At 41.1% G+C, this 19,309-nt stretch overlaps 1 protein-coding gene across 5 annotated transcripts in view; it reads left to right on the forward strand.

Annotated features, from left to right (window-relative positions):
* Positions 1–526: 526 nt before the first annotated feature.
* The window catches only part of ca10a (carbonic anhydrase Xa), a 324,255-nt gene continuing 305,472 nt past the window's right edge, over positions 527–19,309 (forward strand). For 4 of the 5 annotated variants that reach the window (XM_045710258.1, XM_045710260.1, XM_045710261.1 and 1 more), the window contains exons 1-2: positions 527–718; positions 1,269–1,738. In XM_045710258.1, the coding sequence (XP_045566214.1) occupies positions 1,678–1,738 (61 nt within the window). In that variant the 5' untranslated portion in view covers positions 527–718; positions 1,269–1,677. Of the gene's footprint in view, positions 719–1,182; positions 1,739–19,309 lie in introns of those variants that run through there. The other variant, XM_045710259.1, reaches the window with a different exon arrangement.

Below are 19,309 nucleotides of genomic sequence, written 5' to 3' on the forward strand. Positions count from 1 at the left end.
AATAAATGTAACTTGTATTTTGTATTCGGTACATGGGAATTTAACTGCCAAAGTTATTTTTATATGCACTACGTATTTACCCACAGACTTTATTCCACAAGTGTTACAAAACACCAAAAAGTTTAATGACATTCAGAGATTGTCAAGGCAAGCCTTCAATACTGGGTAGGCCTACAAAGTAGAAGGGGATGTATTTTCTCTTTGTCGAGATTGACGTAGTACATTTATTGTGGTGTTAAAACCGCAAACCCTGATATTTAAGTGCCTGAAGTCGGTATGCTTTGTTTATTGGTTGTGTGGTGCATTAATTGAGAACAATAATTAAATAATGATAATGACACAGGTAGCAATGCTATTGCCCCTCGCTCTCTCTTTCTCTCAAACCTGCTTCTGCCCTTACCGCGAGGGCTGGGCCACAGTCTCCCATCCACCTGTGTCCGCGTGCGCGCGCATGGAGCACCACACGTGCCCGCGCATCCTTTTCTGACGTCCGCTAATCTGGAAGCTCTCTCCCTGGGCTCGTGGCATAGCCTGGTACTCGCGTGCCAGAAGACTACCGTCACAATTTTTCACGTCGGGATAAAAAAAGGACAAAATCAACAATTATACTCACTTTTAAACTCCGTGTGGAAGTTTTTGGGGACTCGATAGCATCAGTCAGATTCTTCATTTTACATTAGGATAACAGTATTTTGATTTTAAATTTTTCTCAAGAACGGTAGGTATCCCTCACTCTTGGTATTTGTGTATAGGATGTAGGCTAAGTTTAGCCTGTAGATGGTTATTTTCACCGCTACAGCGCAGGTGTTGTGAACTGCGTCAGTGTGTTGCTTGGCGGGACCTGTGAGTGGGCACCAGGCTGCGCTGATGGGGGGGGGGCATGGCTCAAGCTTGATCGTAGTGCAGGGATTGATGTGTGAAGTATTAGTGATTATATTCTTGAAGGTGTTATCAAACATTCTAATAGATTATGAGGGGTTCGTGAAGTTTTCATGAAATCTAGTGTGTAGAAGCCTATGTGTATGTACAGCGCGCTTGGCACGTCCTGTATCCTCCGGTTGAACAGTGAAAATGAGCGAAGCACGCCCCCTTGCAGATGAACGCCCAGTCTCCCCTGCTCTCCTGTCCACACGCTGTCAATGGCAGTTAACCCCCCCCCCCCCTCGACTGAGTTTTACCATTCATAGTTATGGAGTTAAGCAGATATTTTTAAGCTAGGTTATTCCTCTGTCTGATCTATAACTAAGTTTAACTGTCTCTCGTTCCAGGATAACGAGGAAGATACTTCGACCATGGTTGTGTTTACACGGAATGACTGAAACTCATATTTTCAAATCGCAACTGACGCAAGGAAGGAGCACATTTATGGACGGTCTTGGCGGGGCACATAGGAACTCTACTACTGTGTGAATAGCCTACCAACTGACTTTTGCTTCCAGGATTCTACCTTTCGTTCCATATTTGGGTCTAAAGTTCAGTGGTTCTGTCATCTGGGATTGTTGTTTTGTGGGAGAGTGTAGCGTCATGACTTGGAGATAGATCTTGCTATGAGTCTGGCGTGGAAAATACCTCTTGGAAGGTGTGCAGCGGGCTACAGACTGGGAGGACTCGACATCGGCAACTGATAGGCTACCCCTGTTTTTACCGAGCGTAATGCACCTGGCATGAAGACAGAGCATGGATATTATATGGGAACTATTTATTATTCTTCACGCCAATTTCATCATCTGTATATCAGGTACGTTTTCAGTCATTTATATTCTTGATGGGTCCGTTGTGAGACGGAGAAAAGGGCACGTGCATTGGATGAGAACGGAGGGAGGGAGATTTGGTAACGAAGTTGTAAAATGTTGCTGAAAATGTTGAAATGAATGAAAACGTAACGAATTATGTGTGCCGTTGATGGTTGGATCAATTGATAGGCCAATTGATATAGGATCTATTGATATGATTCATCTGAGAACGAAGACATTTACGGGCAGAATTTGCCTGAAACTCGGATCTCATCAGTTGTGGTCTGTGAATGTCCCTCGGAATAGAATTGGGACAGCCTATAAATTGTTAGCCTATATTATAGGCCAAATTGTGTTTGTGGTGTATTTTAAGTGCAGTTTTGAGTTATGCATGTGTTAAAAACTGATTTCAATTAGAAAGGGTCAACTGAACGTATGATCACCAAGACAGAGGTTGTGTGAGAATGATTTCGTAAAAAAAGATCTATATCTATATTATAATTTATTCGACATATTTCTTTGACAGGTTCAGGCTCAGGGCTGACGTTTGCCCAATTTTGCATCGGGGGAAATTGCGGTGTATTTCGTTAAATGATGAATGGAAAGTGATAGTGTAGTATTAGGCTACCACTACTGTTGAACTGTTATAACGAGACAGTGCTACATGTGTATGAATAACCACCACAGTGACACCAATAGAGGGTTCGGTGGAGTGGGCTACATGGGCACACATGCACTGACCATGGCGCAATGGCTGTTCCAGAACTATTACAGCTATTTTACTGATAATGTGAGTGGATATGTCCTGCGTAGTAGATAGGAACAGTATTGACTTCTCTTTATCATGTGAGGCTCGGGGCTATAGTATCACGTTATTTCGAGTTAGATCAAAAGCGCATCAGTGAGCGCTGGTTGTGGTGATGCGCTGCTGGGTTGTGCCATCATGAGTACTCCCGTTGACTATTAGGTCAAATGCATTAGGCTAGATCCATCATCACTCTGCAATGCAAATCCACCTGCTCATCTGCCAACAATTTGTTATACCAACATTGGAGAAATGGAATGTAATATTGTTGGTATAGACTACCTGCCTGTTCTTGTATCAAAATCCGGTGTTACTCTTATAGCCTATTATTGAAGCAGGTACCCGTTGAGGGGTTGAGTGCTGTACTTTAGAGGCGTGCGCCCAGTCGTTTCCTGTGACGACCAGGGATAGGCGTATTTGTGACTTGGATGTGCTCAAAACCTCACTCTCCCTCCTTCCCTTTCTCTCAGATCTGTGAGCACATGAATTACGCAGGGCTGTCCTTTGGAACTTCCACATGTTCCCTATAGCTTGACTAAATTAGGATTATAGGATAGTTGTAAAGGACCACGCACGCAGGTCAATGCATTTGATACCCCATGGAATGTAGTCAAGGAGATTAGCCTACGTAATATTGGAGACTGGACAGTTTACCTTTAAACCTGGTCAGACTGTTCCTTTCTGCAAAAGGTCATTGAAGACACATTATGATGATCAGCTTGATTATGTAAAAGTTTAATGGTTTGAAAAAGTACTGCATTACATGGCTTAAACTCCTAAATTGATACAATAGGCACAACCCCAATTTTACAACTTTACATCATGGGACCAATATCTGGCCAACCTACTACCACAGTATAGGCATACACAACATCTCCAAAACCAGCCAATTGAGACGAGCCAACTCTGTTTTAGCATTGGAACAAAATATAAACTAACTAGCTGTCAAAGACATACATTATGTCTCATTCTGCCATACATTTTGTTAACAAAATTCCATCAGGAAAATGTTTCATATAATATGGGACTCTACCTATCTGAGCTAAATTTAAATACAATGCGATATTGATCTAAAAAAAAGGGGAGATAAATGATTATCATTGAACTGCTGAAAGTTATTGATCTAGATGGTTTAAGCATTTGTTTAATCTCTACAATAAAAACAGCCAACCCTGGGACTGTGTCAGCTGTATCATGAGACCACAATAGGCCTACAACTGACTATTTGGTTTGAGGCTTTGACACTTTCAGAAATAACATTGTTGTAGACTGTCATTTCTCAAAGTGAGAACAAAACAAGTCTCACTTATCCTCAATTGTCTTGTCGGATACGGCAAGGCTTTCCGTTGACTGTGAGTGCCAAGTAAACCATTTTCTTCTCTATTCTCATTTTGTTCAACTACATGCTGATGCCTTTCTATCCACTTAAGAGCCTTTTCACACTTACTACACTTTTCGTAAAAAATCTCAAATGTAAACTTGCGTATTTGCTACAGTACATCTTTACCGCTACCTCCGGAGGTAGTGCACGACACTCGCCGACAGTTGCCCCACTTGAAGCACAGCAGTGTAAACAGAATTGTAACACTGAGCCAACACTCCTACAATATAAATGGTAATAGCAGAGAAATGTTCTTGAAAAGCTGGAATTGTATAGACATTTTTGTAATAATTGAGACTTGTTTTATTGAGTTTTTACCTGAAATTGCAGTGACAGACTGTTGCATTCTGAAATTGTTGCAGCAGCTGCCAGCTGCACTGAGACAAGTAAAACTATGAATGGCCATCCCCATCCCCACCACCAGAAACTTGTCAAATGTAGATATAGGATATGAAAAATAGGATATGTTTTTGTCATTGGGAAAATTGTGTGGTGAATTCAGAGGTGGCACCACAGGTCCAAGAGTGGTGGGGGTGAAATTGTTTGCCTGGGGCCCAGAGTTTTTCCTGATCTTGTACTAGGCTAACCTAACCAACTCTGGACCCTAGTTGTAGCGTATGACATCGTAATAAATCAACGGTTTTATATGGGCTATGATGGGACCAGATTATTTGTCTAATCAGGTCATATGGTTTTAAAAAAAAAAAAATCCTGGAAAAAGTCCTGGCCCTAGGGAGGATGGAAACATTACAACCCTTACACAAACAGAGACAACAACTGTGATTGGACAAAAACGAGCAGGGCTGAGCTCGCTGTATGCAGGGTTCCATTGTGTAGGCCTTTGCATCTGCAATATTATTAAAAGGACCACCCGAAGTGTGAATATAAACCAAATTTGATCACATTCACATTTTCTCAGAACACAAATAAATGGGCCTATTTTAGGCTATAAATACAGTGCATTTGGAAAGTATTCAGACCCCTTGACTTTTTCCAAATTTTGTTACATCATAGCCTTATTCTAAAATTGATTATTTTGTATTTTTCCTCATCAATCTACACACAATACCCCTTAATGACAAAGCAAAAACAGGTTATATTTTATGTGCAAATTTATTTAAAAAAATACAAAACTGAACTATCACATTCACATAAGTATTCAGGCCCTTTACTCAGTATTTTGTTGAAGCACCTTCAGCAGCGATTACAGCATTGAGTCTTCTTGGGTATGACTATAAGCTTGGCACACCTGTATTTGGGGAGTTTCTCCCATTCTTCTCTGCAGATCCTCTCAAGCTATATCAGGTTTGATGGGGAGTGTCACTGCACAGCTATTTTCAGGTCTCTCCAGAGAAATTCGTTCTGGTTCAAGTCCGGGCTCTGGCTGGGCCACTCAAGGACATTCAGAGACTTGTCCCGAAGCCACTCCTGCATTGTCTTGGCTGTGTGCTTAGGGTTGTTGTCCTGTTGGAAGGTGAACCTTCGCCCCCTGTCTGAGGTCCTGAGCACTCTGGTTTTCATCAAGGATCTCTGTACTTTGCTCCGTTCATCTTGCCCTCACGCCTGACTAGTCTCCCAGTCCCTGCTGTTGAAAAACATCCCACAGCATGATGCTGCCTCTACCATGATTCAACGTAGGGATAGTGCCAGGTTTCCTCCAGACGTGACACTTGGTATTCAGGCCAGAGTTCAATCTTGGTTTCATTACAACCCTTCATCAGACCAGAGAATCTTGTTTCTCATGGTCTGAGAGTCTTTTTGGTGCCTTTTGGCAAACTCCAAGCGGGCTATCATGTGCCTTTTATTGAGGAGTGGCTTCCATCTGGTCACTCTACCATAAATGTCTGATTGGTGGAGTGCTGCAGAGATGATTGTCCTTCTGGAAGTTTCTCCCATCTCCACAGAGGAACTCTGGAGCTCCCTGACCAAGACCGTTCTCCCGGTGATTGCTCAGTTTGGCCGGGCAGCCAGCTCTAGGAAGAGTCTTGGTGGTTCCAAACTTCTTCAATTTAAGAATGATGGAGGCCACTGTGTTCATGGAGACCTTCAATGCTGCAGAAATGTTTTGATACCCTTCCCCAGATCTGTGCCTCGACACAATCCTGTCTCGGAGCTTTCCTTTGACCTCATGGCTTGGTTTTTGCTCTGACAACTGTGGGACCTTATATAAACAGGTGTTTATTTCCAAATCATGTCCAATCAATTGAATTTACCACAGGTGGACTCTAATCAAGTTGTAGAAACATCTCAAGGATGATCAATGGAAACAGGATGCACCTGAGCTCAATTTTGAGTCTCATTGCAAAGGTTCTGAATACTTATGTAAATAACAAATGCAAACATTTCTATAAACCAGTTTTTGCTTTGTCATTATAGGGTATTGTGTGTAGGTTAATGAGTGAACTATATTTGATCAATTATATAATAAGGCTGTAAAGTAACAAAATGTGGAAAAAGGAAAGAGGTCTGAATACTTTCCGAATGCCCTGTGCATTACTTTACATTTTCCCTGGCCAGGCCTAGATGGGATCAGAGCGCATAGGTTTCTCTAGGCTACCTGCAGCTTTGGTTGTTATCAGTAGGCTACAGTTGATCAGACTGAAACATAGACTAATTGTGCACGTTGACAAATCATTTTTGGTGGCGGGTATGGGCTTCCATATAAAACTGCTCGTCATGGTGAATTCACTTATAGAATAGAGTAGAGTATTACATTATTAATCCCAATTTGGGAAATTGTTTTATCACAGCATGCATCATCAATGACTTACAATGACAGAACACGCAACAATGACCAACACATGATTTAAAAAAATTACATAATAATACACATTAAGACAAAGCCACATGCACCAACCATAGTATCCCTAAAATAATAGTCTGATTCAAGTGCTGTTTTCTATCCTACTCTGGGGAAAACAGGAAACAACATTTTCCAATAGAAAGACCATCATAAGGCAGTTAATCCATCATACTCATTAAAAAGCCTCATGGCTGTGGGTAAAAATGACCCACGTTTTCAGTCGCAATTTGCTTTTACCACATGTAATGATTTGCACGATATTGATTTAAAAAAAGTGAATCCTGGTTTGTTGTAAGGTAAGCCTACTTTACTTTTATATTCTTATTAGAGGGTTAATTGTTCATTTATAGTATCTCTGTGCTTTTGTCTTGAGGCTCAAATGTATTGAATGTAGCCTACAATAAACTCTTTAATTATCTGCACATACATGCTTGTGAATTGTTGCATTATTCAAGAGTGTAATATGGTTTGGTTGCATTATTCAATAGTCTAATATGTTTTAGAAGAAAAGTTCCATAATTATTGAATAGTTTGGGGTTACTGGCTAGTGGCTACTGTGATATTTACGCTCAACTATCACTTTGCCATTCTCAACGAAAGGTAAGGCAAGGATGTAATGTGAATTGAAAAGTAGAATTCTCTTTCGCCACACCGCTCCTCAGACTCTCCTTTATAACTCATAGTGGGAATAGGGCTGTTCATGTAAATGTCAACCAGCTCAAAATCCCTACGTCTCCCAACAGAGTGAGAGAGAGAGCGAAATCTAGCTGTTCATGGTGAGGTTTTGCTGAGATTGAACAGATAGACTAAACTGCAGCATCAACTCTTAATATTGCACACATAGGTCTCTGGAATCAAATCAAATGGTTCTCCTCTCTACTAATGCCCCCAGCCCCATCCATTCCTTCCTAAAAGGACTACGCTTCTATTGGCAGTTATTAGTCTCACTTTTTGGGTAAAAAACCTGGGTTAAAGCTTAGCATTTCTCTCTGGGACATCTCAGGCAAGCTTACTCATCACATGACCATAGTTCCCTGAAGCACCTCTGTTATTTTGCATGATCCCATATCAGCTGTGTCTTTTGATGGAAGTGTGAAAGTTGCCATTTCCAATGCAATCATTGGCTACTTTGTTTTCCTCTTGTCTTTTGGACACGCTAGTAATCAATGTGTCATCACTGAATCTCCCCTTCATGTCGCTGCCTGTCTGAGTTTTGCAGACACCAGATCAAGTATATCTATCATCAGTAGGCCTAAGGATAAGCACACCCCTGGGTCAATACAGTGATCCAGGACATAATCTGAATAGAATACCCACATCAAAACATTTTAGACGGGTCAATGGCTTACTGTAGCAGTGTTTTGTATTAGCGCTGGCTGTTGTCGAATCAGCCGGTTACAGACTCATTATCAGCCAGATACATTTTCCACTTTATATTAACAAGGCTACTTTTAATTTAAAAGTTTCAATTCGCTAGTCTGTCGAGCCCTCTACTGCTAGAATGACCGATATGCATCTTGTTGCGATCTAGTGATAGCATAGGCGTCTGTCAGTTACAAAGTGAGCGATGACAGAGAAACACTGCAGAGAGGAGGAGACAAAGCGAGAGGTTTCACTCTCGCCCAAATCTGTCCAAAATAAACCCAATGCCTTTCTATGGGCTTATTTTGGGCCTAAGCTTGTCGCCTGCCTTCCCGCCTTTAGGAAAACAACCCCCAATTGTCAGGGCAGAGATATGAGCATCTCTACATTATAAACAGGTCTCTGGTTGTAGTCGAATTTCTTTGCACAGAGGAAGAGAGCATGATGCTCGTGAATTTTCACGTCCCACCCACCCAGCAAACTGTCCTTAAAAAGACGTTGAAAAGACGACTGTGCCTGACTGCTAATGTACGTTCGGTTTTGGTTGAAAGTGAAAGTTGAAAAGACGTCTTTTTCATATTTTTCATGTTGTTGAAAATACGTCTTTTTCATGTCATTGAAAAGTATGTACTTGTAGCCTATACACATGGACGCAGCAACCAAAACATGGTCTGTAACTTTTTTTTATTAACAATCACACTACTCATTACATTACTCCAGTATTTTCACAAAACATTCAGTCAAAGAATACTATATAGTGCAGTGATAACAGACAAAATGCAGTTAAGTTCAAATTAATATAATTAATTATATTCATTGAATAATTATCCATCAAAATTATAGATATATTCTGTTGCGTTAGCAACGGCCCTGTGTGGTGGTGACGTGGAAACCACCACCCCCGGCTCTACCAGGAGCATGCTTGAGGTAGTCTGCCACAGCTCTCTGAATGTCATGGTCAGTGGCCTTGCTGTTCCATTTCTTGACTGCAGCTGTAACACCAAAATAAACACAGTAAGTTATAGAAAAGACTAATGGATATGGAGCATCTTACAGGTTCCCCACGGCACCTAAATCAGCATTCAGGGCTCACACCACCAGTTTATCACTAACCAGTGGTGGCTATTTTGTGTTGTTTAGTAATAATGATAATTTATTACATTTATTGTGAATAATTTAGAAGTGAATAAATGTGTTTGCTTTTCCATGTCTATCAAAGACAAAAATCAATTTACAAGATAAGTTTGGTTAAAGTTGTCCTTCTCAGGGGCTGACAATTGATTAGGGCCGGGCTCAAACTTGCACGCAGTGTAGAAAAGACGAGGGCCTGTTTGAATGGCGCAAGTTGTCTCTTTCGCTCCTCCCTAATAGACTATTTTATTCACATTCATTGGTAAACTCTGAACACTGTATCCTAATATATTTATCAGTATGCGGAGACCGCAAGTAAAAAAATCAACTTGAAATGTGGGAGTGTTTAGCCGACTGGTTGCTCAGGAGACAAAGGAAATGTCAGACGTATGGAAGACATTTGACTTGAGCTCATAGAAAGAGGAAGGAGCCAGCGCTGCGTGCATGAGCCAAACAAGTACTGTAGGCTACTATATATTTTTTTCTGATTGCTTGGTACAGTGAAAACGACACAAAATAATGTATAGGTGTACCAGAGAGTTGATCTGTACTAATGAAAAAAAATGATAAAGCCTTTATTATTATTATTATTTAGGACATTGTATACTGTAGGCTAATTATTCAAGAGAATGCTTGACTGCATTTAAATGCATGACTAGTAGGCTGTGTGATGAAATGAAGTAATAATAAGGTCTAATTGATAACAGGCCAGAAAGCTAAGCAAAACCAGCATAATGACATACTAGAGAATCTGGTCTAACGAAAAAAATAATTAGGGCTACATCATAGCAAAACAATTTTTTTTTTACAGAATTTGAGAAAATGTCACGTTGGGCGGACCGTTATACATTTAAGCATTTCGGGCTACAGCATAGCAAAATAAAAATAATTTGAGAAAATGTCACGCTGGGTGGACCATTATACATTTTTAGAACATGAGCGCCAGTAGGTTAAAAGGCCGTTAAGGTCACATGAACACCTCCTAAAACCATTCTTCTCAAAAAGGACCACACAAATTACCACCATGCAAATGAATAATTGGTTTAGAAGACAAAATAAGAATCTAGCCTATTAAAACAGACAGAGCAGGTCATTTTGATTGTGTGACCTTAGTGACCCTTTAAGCAATGGGAGGGTTTAGTAAATACTTTTCTTATGCACAACGCATAAGTGCCATGTAGTGTTCTATTGTCTGGATACGGTAACACAAAACCCAGAGGACTTTGCTTTTATTATTATTTTTTTACATTTTAGTCATTTAGCAGACGCTCTTATCCAGAGCGACTTACAGTAGTGAATGCATACATTTCATACATTTTTTTTATTTTTTATTTTTCTGTGCTGGCCCCCCGTGGGAATCGAACCCACAACCCTGGCGTTGCAAACACCATGCTCTACCAACTGAGCTACAGGCTATGACACTCACAGCCATGATAAAAATGTCATCATAACACATGGACTCTCATGTATTATTGCTTAAATATACCATGGCTGTTAGCCAATCAGCTTTCAGGGCTCAAACCACACAGTTATTAATACAAAATATACTACAGAATAATGACATGTTTGTAGGTACCGTTGACAACAGAGTACACAGTTGTGTTTCCTAATCCCTGCTTTGCGTGATGGCCGTTGAAGTTGAACAAGGACATCAGGCCATTGGTAAAGAGCCTGAAAGTCAAGCACACATAGGATGTACTATATGAATTGAACACTTTCAAACTGCTGAGTAGGTAAGGCTCTTGGGTTTACTGTCTTTGTTGCAGACAGTTTGTATCACTAATGATACCTTTAAAATTACTTTCTTATTGGATCCATTCTAGAGATATGACATACCTGTCCATGACCTTGTTGGCACAGTCCTTTGTCCTTACCACCAATTTTGCTTAACCTTGCAATCTGTGTCAAGAGACACCGGAAGTTATGCAGTAATGCACTGTCTCAGTATGACTAATTAAAAAAAATATTCTACAGGCATTGCTTGTAAGAGTGGAATTAACTAATTGTATCGCTTTAGGTAGTGTGAAAAATGCTGGCTAAATCTACAGTGTAAATGACATGTCAAAATAAATTCAATTTCACCGTCAGATTCCGTACATCCACAATTTGGAGCTGCTTCTCTAGTTGCTCAAAGTCTTGCTCCGTCTCCATTCTCTTGGGGCTCTGCTCTCCCAACACGTTTCACCTCCTCCAATATCTCCACCAATTTAGTTCGGACACATTTCTGAAATGAGAACATTTTGTTGACACTGTAGAAATATGGGGTTGTCACACGCAAGAGGATCCTGACAGACAAGATTGTGATTGCAAAAAAAAGTGAAATTTAACTTGCAATAATACATATAGTTCAACGTTTCAATAATATTCTAATGGATTCAGTGTTTAACTTTAACACAAGTTTCAATTTTGTAGTACATTTTAGTCGTTCCACAAAATAGGTGCCTTTTGAATTAGTGTATCATTTATACATAAAGTATCAGAGAGAATCAAAAGGCACACATTTCGTGGAACAATCCACTTACTGAAATGATTCATGGCAAACATCTCTGGTCTAGAGCAGGGAATGGGAGGGTGAGAGCTGCGATTCTCTTGGCTCCATTGGGACTGGCAAGTAGAAGCCCTGGATGAATCTGCAAAATTCAAAGCCAACTCAGTGTCAACCCAGAGGTAAAAAGCAAAAATAGATAGTACTTGATTTTCTTAAACATACACACTACAATACATATTTTAAGGATAGTTTTAATCTTCAGTTACCAAGACGGAACATGATGAGTATAATTTCTGCTCATTGTAAGTAAACTAGCACTGATGAGCGAGCGTGTCCCCGTCATGTGCATGTTGTCTGTGTGTGTGCTCTTTAGTTACTACATAACCGCTCTTACCTTGTCTGGTAGAGTAACAGGATGGACATGGAGAACATCTGTGCTCTCTGCTCTGGAGGTGGGACTGGCTAGTAGAAGCCCTGGATGATTCTGCAACATTCAAAACCAATGAATAAACCTTCTTAAGGACTTGACCGGTTAGCTGATTAAGATTTCTGGACTTGTATGGCAAGCTGTACTCTTGACCCACCGTGTGTGACGTGAGATGGGGAAGGAGAGCATTACTTAACGATTGTCTCTTACCAACTACAACATGGGTAGAGGAGGAAGAACGAGAGAGGTGTCTTTTTTGGGACTGTCTAGGTGAAGTTGTTGATAGTCCTGCAACAAACATTTAAACCAGATGAATAAACCTTTTTTAGTAGTTGACAGGTTAGCTGATTAAGATTTATGTACTTGTCTGGCAAGCTGTACTCTTGACCCACCGTGTGTGAAGTGAGATGGGGAAGGAGAGCATCTAGAACAGCCAGCTGAATACCTGGATTGCCCTGAAGCACAAATAAAAACCCAATTTGCTTGTGATCAGGACAACTTAAATGCAAGGATTTGGATAGGAAAATGTAGAGTTGAAGTCAGAAGTTTACATACACCTTAGCCAAATACATTTAAACTCTGTTTTTCACAATTCCTGACATTTAATCCTAGCAAAAATTCCCTTTTCTTAGGTCAGTTAAGATCACCACTTTATTTTAAGAATGTGAAATGTCAGAATAATAGTAGAAAGAATGATTTATTTCAGCTTTTATTTCTTTCATCGCCGATACCGATTATTGGAGGACCAAAAAAAGCCGATACCGATTAATCGGCCGATTTTTATATATATATATATATTTGTAATAATAATGACAATTACAACAATACTGAATGAACACTTATTTTAACTTAATATAATACATCAATAAAATCAATTTAGTCTCAAATATATAATGAAACATGTTCAATTTGCTATAAATAATGCAAAAACAAAGTGTTGGAGAAGAAAGTAAAAGTGCAACATGTGCCATGTAAAAAAGCTAACGTTTAAGTTCCTTGCTCAGAACATGAGAACATATGAAAGCTGGTGGTTCCTTTTAAAAAGAGTCTTCAATATTCCCAGGTAAGAAGATTTAGGTTGTAGTTATTATAGGACTATTTCTCTCTATACCATTTGTATTTCATATACCTTTGACTATTGTATGTTCTAATAGATACTTTAGTATTGCCAGCCTAATCTCGGGAGTTGATAGGCTTGAAGTCATAAACAGCGCAATGCTTCAAGCATTGCGAAGAGCTGCTGGAAAACGCATTAAAGTGCTGTTTGAATGAATGCTTACGAGCGTGCTGCTGCTTACCACCAGTCAGTCAGACTGCTCTATCAAATCATAGACTTAATTATAATATAATAACACACAGAAATACGAGCCTTAGGTGATTAATATGGTAAAATCCGGAAACTATCATTTTGAAAACAAAACGTTTATTCTTTCAGTGAAATATGGAACCGTTCCGTATTTTATCTAACGGATGGCATCCATAAGTCTAAATATTGCTGTTACATTGCACAACCTTCAATGGTATGTCATAATTACGTGAAAGTCTGGCAAATTAGTTCGCAACGAGCCAGGCGGCCCAAACTGTTGCATATACCCTGACTCTGCGTGCAATGAACGCAAGAGAAGTGACACAATTATGCAGGTTTAAAAAATATACTTCTGTGTATTGATTTTAAGAAAGGCATTGATGTTTATGGTTAGGTATACATTGGTGCAACGACAGTGCTTTTTTCACGAATGCGCTTGTTAAATCACCCGTTTGGCGAAGTCGGCTATGATTCAATGATAAATTAAAAGGCACCACATCGATTATATGCAGCACAGAACAAGCTAGATAAACTAGTAATATCATCAACCATGTGTAGTTAACTAGTGATTATGTTAAGATTGATTGTTTTTTATAAGATACGTTTACTGCTAGCTAGCACCTTACCTTGGCTCCTTGCTGCACTCGCAAAACAGGTAGTCAGCCTGCCACGCAGTCTCCTCGTGGAGTGCAATGTAATCGGCCATGATCGGTATCCCAAAATGCCGATTACCGATTGTTATGAAAACTTAAAATCGGCCCTAATTAATTGGCCATTCCGATTAATCGGTCGACCTCTAAAATTTTGGCCCATTCCTCCTGTCAGAGCTGCTGTAACTGAGTCAGGTTTGTAGGCCTCCTTGCTCGCACACGCTTTTTCAGTTCTGCCCACACATTCTCTATAGGATTGAGGTCAGGGCTTTGTGATGGCCACTTCAATACCTGGACTTTGTTGTCCTTAAGCCATTTTGCCACAACTTTGGAAGTATGCTTGGGGTCATTGTCCATTTGGAAGACCCATTTGCGACCAAGCTTTATCTTCCTGACTGATGTCTTGTCCCTCCTCATGATGCCATCTATTTTGTGAAGTGCACCAGTCCCTCCTCCAGCAAAGCACCCCCACAACATGATGCTGCCACCCCCTTGCTTCACAGTTGGGATGATGTTCTTCGGCTTGCAAGCCTCCCCCTTTTTCCTCCAAACATGACGATTGTCATTATGGCCAAACTGTTCTATTTTTTTTCATCCGAACAGAGGAAATTTATCCAAAAAGTACGATCTTTGTCCCCGTGTGCAGTTGCAAACCGTAGTCTGTTTTTTTTTATGACGGTTTTGGAGCAGTGGCTTCTTCCTTTCTGAGCAGACATTCATGTCAATATAGAACTCGTTTTACTGTGGATATAGATATAGTTTCCTCCAGCATCTTCACAAGGTCCTTTGCTGTTATTCTGGGATTGATTTGCACTTTTCGCACCAAAGTACGTTCATCTCTAGGAGACAGAACGCGTCTCCTTCCTGAGCGGTATGACGGCTGCGTCGTCCCATGGTATTTATACTTGCGTACTATTGTTTGTACAGATGAACTTGGTACCTTCAGGCGTTTGGAAATTGCTCCCAAGGATGAACCAGACTTGTGGTCTATAATTTTTCTTCTCAGGTCTTGGCTAATTTCTTTTGATTTTCTCATGATGTCAAGCAAAGAGGCACTGAGTTTGAAGGTAGGCCTTGAAATACATCCACAGTTATACCTCCAATTGACTCAAACTATGTCAATTAGCCTATCAGAAGCTTCTAAAGCCATGACATCATTTTCTGGAATTTTACAAGCTGTTTAAAGGCACAGTCAACTCAGTGTATGTAACTTCTGACCCACCAGTGAAATAATCTGTCTGTAAACAATTGTTGGAAAAATTACTTGATCATCGCTACAAAGTAGACGTACTAATCAACTTGTCAAAACCATAGTTTGTTAACCTCTCTAGGGGATGTGGGACGAAATCATCCCACCTACTCAACAGTCAGTGGAATCCCGTGGCGCGATATTCAAATACCTTAGAAATGCTATTACTTCAATTTCTCAAACATATGACTATTTTACACCATTTTAAAGACAAGACTCTCGTTAATCTAACCACACTGTCCGATCTCAAAAAGGCTTTACAACGAAAGCAAAACAGTAGATTATGTCAGCAGAGTACCCAGCCTGAAATAATCAGACACCCATTTTTCAAGCTAGCATATAATGTCACATAAACCCAAACCACAGTTAAATGCAGCACTAACCTTTGATGATCTTCATCAGATGATACTCCTAGGACAATATGTTATCGTGTTAGGGCTAGGGGGCAGTATTGACACGGCTGGATAAAAAACGTACCCGATTTAATCTGGTTACTACTCCTGCCCAGTAACTAGAATATGCATATAATTATTGGCTTTGGATAGAAAATACCCTAAAGTTTCTAAAACTGTTTGAATGGTGTCTGTGTATAACAGAACTCATATGGCAGGCCAAGACCTGAGAAGATTCCATGCAGGAAGTGGCCTGTCTGACAATTTCTTGCCCTTCTTGATTATCTCTATCCATTACAGAGGATCTCTGCTGTTACGTGACACTTCCTACGGCTCCCATGGCCTCTCAGAAGGCGGCAAAAAGCTGAATCGTGGCTTTGCAGGCTCTGGCTGAAAAAAAGTAGCGCGTTTGGGTAGTGGCTGGTTACAGTACTGTGAGACTCAGGCGCGTGCCCGAGTCGACCTCATGCTTTGTTTTCTTTCATCTGTTTACCTAAACGCAGATTCCCGGTCGGAATATTATCGCTTTTTTACGAGAAAAATTGCATAAAAATGGATTTTAAACAGCGGTTGACATGCTTCGAAGTACGGTAATGGAATATTTAGAATTTTTTTGTCACAAATTGCGCCATGCTCGTGACCCTTATTTACACTTGGGATAGTGTCTTGAAGGCACGAACAAAACGCCGCTATTTGGATATAACGATGGATTATTTTGGACCAAACCAACATTTGTTATTGAAGTAGCAGTCCTGGGAGTGCATTCTGACGAAGAACACCAAAGGTAATCAAACTTTTGTAATAGTAAATCGGAGTTTGGTCAGGGCTAAACTTGGTGGGTGTCTAAATAGCTAGCCGTGATGGCTGGGCTATGTACTCAGAATATTGCAAAATGTGCTTTCACCGAAAAGCTATTTTAAAATCGGACACCTCGATTGCACAAAGGAGTGCTGTATCTATAATTCTTAAAATAATTGTTATGTTTTTTGTGATCGTTTATCGTGAGTAATTTAGTAAATTCACCGGAGGTTTGCGGGGGGTATGCTAGTTCTGAACGTCACATGCTAATGTAAAAAGCTGGTTTTTGATATAAATATGAACTTGATTGAACAAAACATGCATGTATTGTATAACATAATGTCCTAGGTGTGTCATCTGATGAAGATCATCAAAGGTTAGTGCTGCATTTAGCTGTCTTCTGGGTTTTTGTGACATTATATGCTAGCTTGAAAAATGGGTGTCTGATTATTTCTGGCTGGGTACTCTGCTGACATAATCTAATGTTTTGCTTTCGTTGTAAAGCCTTTTTGAAATCGGACAGTGTGGTTAGTTTAACGAGAGTCTTGTCTTTAAAATGGTGTAAAATAGTCATATGTTTGAGAAATTGAAGTAATAGCATTTCTAAGGTATTTGAAAATCGCGCCACGGGATTACACTGGCTGTTGCGTAGGTGGGACGATTTCGTCCCACCTAGCCCAGAGAGGTTAAACAATACATGCATGTTCAATTCAAGTTCATATTTATATCAAATACCAGCTTTTTACATTATCATGTGACGTTCAGAAGTAGCATACCCACCGCAAACTTCCTGTGAATTTACACCATTCAAACAGTTTTAGAAACTTTAGGGTGTTTTCTATCCAAATCAAACAATTATATGCATATTCTAGTTTCTGGGCAGTAGTAATAACCAGATTAAATCGGGTACGTTTTTTATCCGGCCGTGCAAATACTGCCCCCTACCCTAGAGAGGTTAACAAGAAATTTGTGGAGTGGTTGAATAATGAGTTTTAATGACTCCAACCTATGTGTATGTAAACTTCCGACTTCAACTGTATAAGTACTGTATATCATGTGTGAATAATAATCCTGATAGGCAGGGTATCAGGAATCTAGGTAAGATCCAGATGCAGACTGTCAAAGTAACAATGCTTATTATAAACAGGAGACAAAGGGCTGTGAGACATAGGTTTGACTCTGGACACATGAAAGGTGGCATGTACAGTGAGGGAAAAAAGTATTTCATCCCCTGCTGATTTTGTACGTTTGCCCACTGACAATGGACGGGGCCATGTACCGTCAAATCTTGGGTGAGAACCTCCTTCCCTCAGCCCGGGCATTGAAAATGGGTCGTGGATGGGTATTCCAGCATGACAATGACCCAAAACACACGGCCAAGGCAACAAAGGAGTGGCTCAAGAAGAAGCACATTAAGGTCCTGGAGTGGCCTAGCCAGTCTCCAGACCTTAATCCCATAGAAAATTTGTGGAGGGAGCTGAAGGTTCGAGTTGCCAAACGTCAGCCTCGAAATCTTAATGACTTGGAGAAGATCTGCAAAGAGGAGTGGGACAAAATCTCTCCTGAGATGTGTGCAAACCTGGTGGCCAACTACAAGAAACGTCTGACCTCTGTGACTGCCAACAAGGGTTTTGCCACCAAGTACTAAGTCATGTTTTGCAGAGGGGTCAAATACTTATTTCCCTCATTAAAATGCAAATCAATTTATAACATTTTTTACATGCGTTTTTCTGGATTTTTTGTTGTTGTTATTCTCTCTCTCACTGTTCAAATAAACCTACCATTAAAATTATAGACTGATCATTTCTTTGTCAGTGGGCAAACGTACAAAATCAGCAGGGGATCAAATACTTTTTTCCCTCACTGTATGCGAAGGGTACGTGGCAACAGAAGACTAACAGCAGAGGGGCTAATAATCTTGGAGATGGGAAATGGGACGATAAACCGGGGGGAGAGTTTGCGGGAATTCCACGGTAGATCCCAGGCAGATCCCAGGTAGATAGGCATACCTTCTGCCCAAGTCGATGCCGAGGTCCGATGGCGATCCGCTTGTCATCGATACCTGGAGGTGGCCTTATGGAGGGCCTCCAGGTACGTCAACAGTGGTGGACAAACATCTGGGTAGAAGGTACGCCAACCTCTTCCTCCTGCTCGTGGAAGAGCGGGGGCTGATACCCCAGGGAAGACTCAAACGGAGATAGGCCCCTGGCAGAGCAGGGGAAGGGTGTTGTGGGCGTATTCGACCCACACCAGCTGCTGGCTCCAGGAGGTGGGGTTGGCGGAGACCAGGTAGTGCAGAGTAGTCTCAAGATCCTGGTTGGCTCGCTCCGACTGGCCATTGGACTGGGGGTGGAACCCAGAAGACAGGCTGGCCGATGACCCAATGAGGGTGCAGAACGTCTTCCAGAACCGGGACGAGAACTGGGGACCCCGGTCGGAGACCATGTCCACGGGCAGTCCATGGATCTGGAAGACGTGCTGCACCATGAGCTGGGCCGTTTCCGTGGCCGAGGTTAGTTTGAGGGAGAGGAATGAAGTGAGCGGCCTTGGAAAACCGGTCGACCACAGTCAGGATGGCAGTGTTGTCCTCAGACGGGGGAGACCCGTGACGAAATCCAGGGATATTTGGGACCAGGGACGGTGACGGACAGGCAGTGGTTGCAGAAGACCACACGGAGCTTGCCGAGGAGTCTTATTCTGAGCATAGGCCGTACAGGTGGAGACAAACACGGCGACATCTGGAACCATCGTAGGCCACCAAAAGCGTTGTCACACGAAGGCCAG

The sequence above is a fragment of the Salmo salar genome, chromosome ssa28, assembly GCF_905237065.1.
Source record: "Salmo salar chromosome ssa28, Ssal_v3.1, whole genome shotgun sequence".
NCBI classification, from domain to species: domain Eukaryota; kingdom Metazoa; phylum Chordata; class Actinopteri; order Salmoniformes; family Salmonidae; genus Salmo; species Salmo salar.